Source organism: Accipiter gentilis, chromosome 25, assembly GCF_929443795.1.
Source record: "Accipiter gentilis chromosome 25, bAccGen1.1, whole genome shotgun sequence".
Classification (NCBI taxonomy): domain Eukaryota; kingdom Metazoa; phylum Chordata; class Aves; order Accipitriformes; family Accipitridae; genus Astur; species Astur gentilis.
Window position 1 is genome coordinate 22354416 of NC_064904.1, and position 9190 is coordinate 22363605.

General features: G+C 40.2%; 1 protein-coding gene across 1 annotated transcript in view; it reads right to left on the minus strand.

Moving 5' to 3' along the window:
- Window positions 1–9190, minus strand: part of FANCM (FA complementation group M) — a 78536-nt gene that overhangs the window by 48368 nt on the left and 20978 nt on the right. Inside the window, exons 5-6 of the mRNA XM_049828455.1 lie at window positions 1115–1246; window positions 195–327 (exon numbers count right to left, since the gene is read on the minus strand). Of these exons, the coding sequence (XP_049684412.1) occupies window positions 195–327; window positions 1115–1246 (265 nt within the window). The remainder of the gene's footprint in view (window positions 1–194; window positions 328–1114; window positions 1247–9190) is intronic.

The following is a 9190-nucleotide window of genomic DNA, read 5'->3' on the forward strand; positions in this document are numbered from 1 at the left end:
TGCTTTCCCAAATATACTCTATCTTTAACATTGTGCTAACATATTTCCAATAGGAATGAAGGGGAACAAAATAGCAATTACATTTGCAACCCATCCATTATATAAGCTGTTTTGTGCAAAACCCCATACAGATGGGGTAAATTAGATGAGGAGGAGTGGAGACAGAAGGAAGGATATTTCTGAAGACATTTCACCTTTTGAACCATCCATAATTCCACAAAGGTAGATAAATAACGACCGTACTCCCATTTGCAGCAGCAGCTCATAACCATGATATAAACTGATACAAAGTGCAAAATCTCCTTCAATTATGCCTTGATGTATTCCCTGCAAAAACAAAACAAACTCATCATTAAATTAGGAAGTCGATAAGCAGCAGAATCATACCGCAATTCTTCTGACAAAGATAAGATTGACATTTGAGAAATAGAGCCAAAGCACAAACTAATGTACAGTGAGTAGTCTATCTATCAAAACCTTCAGGAAACAGGTTACACAATTCTTAATCATTAATGAAGGCAATCTCTTTCTACCTCCAAAATGATCTCCGAAATATCTGTATTATCCTCCAGGATTATCTCATTACTTTCTGATGCAGCAACACTCAAAATCTGACAGCTGAACTATCCATCAGTCTTTGGCAAAACAAGAGATTTCTGGCACGTCTACCCGAGCTACAAAATTTAAGTCAGGAAAGTTGGCTTGCCTACTGTGAAGTGTATTTCCCATTGTTCTTTTTAAGTGACACAGTCTTTTTTTTCTTTTCTTTTTTAAGTAATATTCTTTTTTAAGTTTGCAAAATTTGAACATTCCATGACAATTTACAGAAATATAGGAACACTAATGTAGTTTTGAGGGGAAAGTGTAAATTCAGCAGTCACAATCTAAGTTCTCAAAACAATTTCAGTTTGGAAATTGAGTTCTTCATCTTTTCCTTAACTTTCCTATATTAGCATCAAGAAATGTGGAACAAGTAGGCTTATTTCATTCCAGGCTAAAAATATAACTGTTACAAAGGAAAACTAACATAAAACGTATCAGGAAACTTTGTATGCTGTGGTATATTATTATTTATTCACTACTTCAATAAAGTGAAATAAATAAAGACATTTACCCCATTTTGTGAAGAAGGGTTTTTTCTATATTGGTCTCTTGCTAGAATTATCTGGTACTTTGTAAGGCTGGGAATATCCCGCCTTGCTAAAACTCCTATTCTAATCAGGCGTCCAGCAAATGTTTCTAGCACCTGCAAAGAAAACACAGAAGTATAAAAAAAGATGTGAAGGTATGTGTATTTAGCCCTTTGAAGTAGTTTTATTTTTACAGATCTTGCACAACAGAACATAAGCAGCTCATTTATTTTACTTGAAACATAGCATTTTTCAAAACAAACTGTACTGATTTCTGAATAATTTGTTACTGTATCAGATGACAAGCTGGTGCTCTCCCTCACCGAAAGGTTCTCCATTATCAGAATGTTTCTAGGCTAATTTATAAATTTTTTTCTAAAACCTGCAGAATTTTTACAACTTGGTTCCCTGAAGATTTGTGCCCACCACCCTACAGACAAACACCCTCATGCCCCAAGATAAACCCATACCCATCAAATAACTGAGAAGTGGAAACGCACACTGTGCTTTTGTAATCACACAAGTACTGACTGAGCAGAGAGGAAATTAAATAGGATGGGTAACCAGCTACTGAACTCATGCTGCAGCTCCCTCTCTTACTGGTAACCCTAACTTCAACAGCATTTTAGTCTCAGGAAAACTTTTATTCAGCTTTGAGAACTCTAAATTACCCCAGACAGAAGACTAGCCAACAGGTTAGAAAGTTGTGTGTGGAAGGGATGGGAGTCGGGAGACATGAACAGAGAGGAATGAGCATCCAGCAGATGGACCCAGCACAGCAGCGTGCCCCATTTCCTTCAGAAACCACGCCAAAAGACAATTTGTTTTTATGCATCACATGTACCTGCTTTCCACATTGGTGAAACAAGGGAACTGACCTGCACTAATTCATCTTAATCCTGTTTTTCCTCTTTGTTTCTCAGCCTTAGGTGGTCGTGATTTTTTTCACAGATTTAGCTTTGCATGAGCGCTAACTCTGTAATAATTAGAGTAATCAGATTTGTTCTATAAAAATTACTTACAATCTGTTGGCCCACTTGACTAGTAGCACCAAAAACATCTTAGTGCACAATAACAAGCTTCTCCAAAGGCAGTCTTGACTTAGTTTGATAGCAGATAGTTCCCAATAGCTGCTTACATGCATCCAGTGTTTCCCAAGTTTTCTAGGCATTTTAACAGCAGTTCAGCTGAACTGCACTGAGAAGGCTATAGCATAACAAAAGCCTAACGCCTTTACTGCTGTTCTTTCAGCCCACTGAAAATCAAATCCAACTGAACCAATAAAAACAGGTCTAACTTTCAGGCCTCAAACAATACTGATCTAACTAAGTCTTCTGTTTGTGAAAACAAAATGCCCTAACAGGAGAAGAAAGTCAACTGTAAAAGTGCAGTGCATGTTTATGCACCAAGTGACAACACTCCATTTGTCCTCTTCACACATCTAGTGTATGCTGGGTTTTTAGAGCCTGTTAGGATGCATAAGTATTATTAACAGCACACTCTATTCATACCCTGTCAAGGCACTGGCAGCTTAGTTTAACAACTCTTCTCAGCTTGTTTTGATTATCTTTATACTTTGGTTTTCCTTTAGCTTCTTACTCTGTGTACAGTGCCTATGTGGCATTAAGCGACAAATCCTGAGAAAAGGGATGGGAATAATTGCCATTGTCAACTACAGAGGCATTAATCCTCCAAAGAATCAAAAATGCAAAGAGAACTTTGGAAGGGTGAAGGAAAACTTGTGAAAGCACCAGCCAAACTGGGGAAACAATGTGCTGGGGAATTTCCACACTGCCCACTCCTTGCCCGCAGGTCTTTCAAAAACATGTAGCTGGAGTCAGGAGGCTAAGCAGATTATAACAGATAAAGGCTTCTGAGAAATAGTAGAAACAAAGCCTAAATTCTGAATGCTCTCGTGCATCTTAGGGTCCTCCTCTTCCCTAGTCTGGGCCTTCAGACTGGGATACCACGCTCAGGCAACTTGCTGCTTTTGATCACAGGAACCCAGCTTGGCAGATCCGCGATGCCCACAGGAGCAGCTGGGAGGCCTCTGGGAGCAGCTCTGAAGGCAGGATGGTGGTGAGGAGCACTGCCTGCTCACATCTCTTGCGGGAGTTGATGTCAGACCAGCTCTGTGGACTGAACATCCATCTGTGGCCACAGAGCCCCCAGGCACTTCAAACCCCTGTCTTCAGGTTTGCCTTGACCTGCAGGTAAAGTACTTAAAGGGGCCTACAAGAAAGCCAGAGAGGTACTTTTTACAAGGGCAAGGGCATGTAGGGATAGGACAAGGGGTAATGGCTTCAAACTGAAAGAGGGTAGATTTAGATTAGATGTAAGGAAGAAGTTCTTCACTGTGAGGGTGGCGAGGCACAGAACAGGTTTCCCAGAGAGTTTGTGTCTGCCCCATCCCTGGCAGTGCTCAAGGCCAGGTTGGATGGGGCTTTGGGCAACCTGCTCTAGTGGAAGGTGTCCCTGCCCATGGCAGGGGGGTTGGAACTGGATGGTCTTTAAGGTCTCTTCCAACCCAAACCATTCTAGGATTCTATGACACAGGCAGACAGGGACACTGCCTCACACGGCTCCCCAGGCGAAGTAAAGCACAGTCAAGATACTCCATCCCGAATCATTCCTTCTAATTAAAACTAATGGATTAATTAGACCAAATAAACCACTAACACCACTAACAACAACTAAACACCAATTGGAAACCACAATATTGCTAGGAATTTCTGGAGGAAAGGGGGGGGAGGGGGGAAATCAAATTATCTTTTCTTAAGATACAGTGAAACATTCACCAAGCTACGTGGAAATCTAAATGCACAAGAAATTAATTTCTCATATTTGGTTTAGTTTCAAGCATTTAAAATTCAAAACTTTGTCTTTTGCCAAATAGTTTGTTATTTTTATGTTGTTTTTGGATCTGGCCTGTATCTGACAAATCGCTTTAAAAGGACAGAGACAGAAATATCTGTGCCAGCTTATAAAAAGTGTCTAAAAAAAATATAAATTAAAAATGTCGGCCATGCAAGGGATAACTCACTGCTTTTTATTTTAATGGGTTACCACTGAAATAGCATTTTACCTTCCTATTAAACCCTAAACAGCTGGACATGAGGACACTGGAAATGCTGAAGATCAAACTTAAACTATGTCTCAAATAGTGGAAATTGAGTCACTCTCTAAACACAAACATGTTTCTCTAGAAAAGAAATTAATGTTTTCATTAAAAAGTAATGCCCATGTAAGTATAGTATTTCAGCACTGGTTTATTATCTCCTATACTTGTTGCATGCTTTTTTTTAAAAAGAAATTTCCATTACATGTACTTTTATGTCTCATCCCCTGACCTACTTTATAATATGTAAGAAAATTACATTGTCACTGTTTGCTCAATGTACACCCCTGTCTGATTTAATCAGCTTCTGCAAAACAAACCAAGGAAGACTATTATGAAAGACAGCAGGATCCAGTCACCTGGAGCTTCAAAACTAATAAGGAACAGTAAACATAACCTACTTAGAAGAGATACAGAAACAAGCACTACTCAGAGTGATTACATTTATCTTGCTTCTATACCTTTATTTTTAATTAAAAAGATAATACTTCTGGGAAGTCTTCTCAATCTTTCCAAAACATTTAAGTGTTATGTTACCCATTAAAAAACAGAACTGTAGAATTAATTTAAAGTAATTGCTTACTAGGACTCATGGCTTTTTCTAGCTAACTAAATTGAGTTCAAAAAGGTGACAGATTTACTACCAATACATAAAAGACAACTGGTAAAGCTATCCCATAGTGCACTAAATTTGCCATGAGCATAAAGGTTTTTGCTGAACGAGGTATCTTCTGCAGCAAATCACACTGATTTTTTTGAAGCTTGTACCTGAGGTTAGCTTAAGATCTGCCATTTGGAGCTACAAAGGACTACCATGTGTATTACAAGCAGAACTGGCAATGCAAAGAACCGTTACTACTTCAGCTACACCTCACTAAAACCTGCTATTAACCTGTTTTCTCTTGGCACAATATAAAACAAAGGCTCTAAACAGATGACCTGGCCTAATTATTTTACTGCGGATTTGCAAGCATTCTTTGCCAAAGAAAAACAAGAAATCTGCCACACATAAATAACTGTTTGTAGTGCATTTCTTTCAGCGTACAGAAGGCAGGGTTTGAGAGAAACCAGCCACTAGACTGTATCTTCACAAAACAAAAACTCTAAAGGTTCACTTCTATCCAGAGGAAAGGTGAAGTGCCAGGAAGCTCTCCACAGCACTTCCAGCCTCAACTGTCATACCTGACCAGGTTTATACAGTCACACTGCCCTTAAATAGAGCTGCCATCTCCCTTCATCTCCTTCCCCTGCTCTCCCAACTCAGCCAGCTCCAGCATTTTCAATGCCCAACATGCCACAGACCCCTTCCAAACATGGTGGGGCAGATGCAGAATTGGTGTGCAAGAAAATGAGACTACGTTCGCTGTCGGTGAGGTAATGTCACACCTAGAGCTGTGCAGGAGTGTTAACGTGCCCCACTAACACACTGGTCTGCCTTAACAAGGGACCACTACAGCCAGGAGCAGGGAGGTAGCACAGGCAGCTCCAGAACACAAATCCAGATTTTTGTTGTTGTCATGCCCCACATGGACATCACGCTGCTCCTGCTCTCTGCTCCAGATTTTCAAAGCTTCAAGAAAGAGAGCGAAGGAAGACAAGAAAGGGAAAGAGGAGACTTATTCCAGGCTCTGGCCCCACCACCCACAGCTGGAAAGCCAGCTTAGAAGGTGTATTTATCACAAGTCTTCACAACAGAGTTGTGATCATACTGTCCTGGGGGAGAGCAAACCGATTTTGGAGGAAGGTATGAAATCAACCAAGACCTTCTACAGCTCTAGGGAGCAGCAGCTCCAGTGAAGGTTAGATGAAGATCTAGAGCGTTCATTGCTTTGTTTTAGGGCTGAAACTAGAAGGGTTTGGGTTTCACAAAGTGTGCTACCTTGAGAAGTGTCAGTGCCGTAACATAATATTCCTAAAAGTAACTTCCAGGAGGACATCCCAGGAACAAACCATGTTTAGTGTCCACCAACTGTAACTCCAGGTTGAGTGACTGAGTCTTTAGACTCCATCAAAAAAGAAAGTACTCAGAGCCATGAAGTCCAGTGGTGATCAGAGAACCGGACAGCCTCATGGCCATAGGAGCACATCTCACGGATGAGCTAGGGCAGCTTACACATATCCTTTACCCGACTGTAAAGAAACTTTTCAGGCACATGGAGTACATAAAGTTTATGTACAGAGTGAGAACAGTTTATTGTAACATTTGATGAAGCCTCTCAAATCATAGTGTAGTACATCAAAGAAGGGAAGGAGGACAATTATTAACAGAAAAGCATGTGGGTTTATGACAGAGAAGGCAACTGAGAAAGGCATTTGGAGCTATGACTAGTGCTCAGTTTTAGTTATTCTCCCTGTAAAACTTCAGAGTCATGACAAACAAACTCTAAACACGAGAGAGAAAAGTGTTATTTTGTGCAAGCTTTGTACTGACATTTTCTTACCTTTCCAATACTGAAAATAAAGCAACAGGGACACAGCAGGGTACAGTGTTTTTAAGCTGATCTTATAATTCTCCAAAACCAATACTGATCAACCTAGTAATGATCTTGGTGCCTCTGAAAGTTTTGTTGTCAAGTTTATATTAACTCATTCAGACACTTCACAGTCTTCCCACTCTCCAGGGATCTGTTACACATTGAACATATACCCTTCCTCCCTGAAAACTAGTATTCACCAAAAAGATAGAATAGCTTGTCCTCTTCTAACATCTTGTTTTTTCTCCTATTACAGCATTTTTCATTTCTTAAAAGTTACAAAAAAAAGAAGGCCTACAGTTTTTACTTTTCAATTAATTTCACTGAGAATATTTTTACTCTTTTACTTGAGAAGTTATAAGAGAGAATTGGCTTTTCTATATAATCCGCCATTCAGTAAGTGTCATCACTTTGCCATGGGACCAAAAGTAGCATCCTACTGGGGATGTTTCATATCCTCAGTTTGCAAGGCTGAACATTTGTTTTTCTTTTACATTCAGAGATACAACCTGGCAGGAAAGCACCAAGAATACAGTACTACCAAAACCCTATTATCTCGAGTTACTGTTCATTAGCCAACAGTCACACCCAAAGTGAACAAGTTGGGGGGAAAAAAGCCAAATACAACAAAAATCAGCTTTGTTCAACTCCAGTAGCAATCAGTTACTTTATTATCTGAGCTCACAGCTGCGTCTATACACAGACCATGATACATCTTCAGTACTCTATCAAATGTAGCCCTTTGTATATAATTACTAAGCACATCACAAACCAAAGACAAATAAAATACACATGCAGTAATTTGTGCAGGTGGATCTTTAAAATAGGATCTTAAGCTCCTACCAGCCTCTTTCTCACAGGCAGCCAGTCAATACTCAGTGGCATTTCTCACAAACAGAGAAATTTAGTCATGATTTTAGACAATTTTTCTGGTTGTTGGTTTTGGGTTTTTTTTTCCCCCTCTCCAGCAACAACGCTTAGCAATCCTTTAAACAGAGTAATTTAATTTAAGCAACCATTTATTCTCATAATTAAGTCTTGAACAAAAGAGATGGGACTATTTTCTGTGAGAAAGTGTCAGAATTACTTACGCAGGATAGACAGAGGAAGAGCCTCTACACATTGCCTCAAAAAGTCGGCTCTTCTCAAGAATAATGGTTTCCTGGAAGAAATCTCCAAGAGCCAGGATGCCCCCACTTGGTAGTAATAATCCAAGTTCCAAAATCACACGGAAAATTCCTTACCCACAAAACTGCAGTCAGTGTTTGTACTGCACTAAAATGTAGTTTAAGACACTACCTGTGATGTGGATCGATTCATGTGCCTTACTTCAAGGTACCTACCCAGAGCAGTGTAGCTGCCCCACAAAAAGTTCAATAGCACCTTTGCAAGGACGATCGGATAACTGCCCCAAAATACAGTCCGTTTCAGCACATTTTCAATGAAACTTGAGGTTCTGTACACTAGGTAGTTGACCATGAAATCAAATCATCAGACAACCAAACACTTAAGCAAACATCTCCTACATTTGTCAAGGATTTGCCTTCTCAGTGTATTTCACATCAGAGAAGAGTCTGTGATGCTGATGTCCACAACTAAGAGGCCAAACATCCTCACAGTGGAACTATCTGCTTCACTTAGTGCAACAAGTGCATTCCACTATTCTGAGGGGGGGGAAGCTAAATTCACTAGGAAAGAACTGAAGAACTGTTCTCTCAGGACATTCCCACTGGTGGTTGTTCTTCCATTTGCAAATTGTCCAAGAAACAACAGTCCTTGGCTGGTCAGCTTTTACAGAAACACTTGATAGGAACAGCAGGATTTCAGTCTGTATTGTCAGAAGTACACAGTCAGGACTTGCACATCTCTGGTTTCTAAGGCAATTAATACTTCATTGTCACACCAAGATTGGCCCCTGGGTTAGGTAACCAAAGCTGAGCCTAAGAGAAAAATACTGATCAGAAAAAAAAAAAAAGGGGGGGGGGGGCAGGGAATTAAGCATCACATCACAGAGTCAACAGTTATATACCCCCAACCTTTGGTCTCTTCCTGCAAGCATCTCAACAGTGTATGGGAGAAGACTATTTTGCTATTTTTCTAAAATTCTAAAAGCCCAGAGGTTCCCCTTTTCTGCCCGTGCAAAAAGGACCACAACGCTTATTTCACATTAAAGTTGGAATGAGAGACAACTACAAGTAGAACAACATGCTTCACACAGACCCCTGACTCAAATTCAGATCCTGCTTTAATTGTCATAGCCATCCCCATAACAGGTCTGCTCATCTACCTTTCTCTAAAGGCTTGCCTCAGCAATGGCAAAATTGTGCAGCTGTCAACTTCCAAAGCTGGACTTTCAATAACGAAACGAGCCATGGCTTTTGCACTCCTAACTGGAGCCACTTTGGAATGACGTTGCAGACACCCCTGAATAAAATGAAAGATCTGCCTTTCAAGCACGGTTTGAAAAT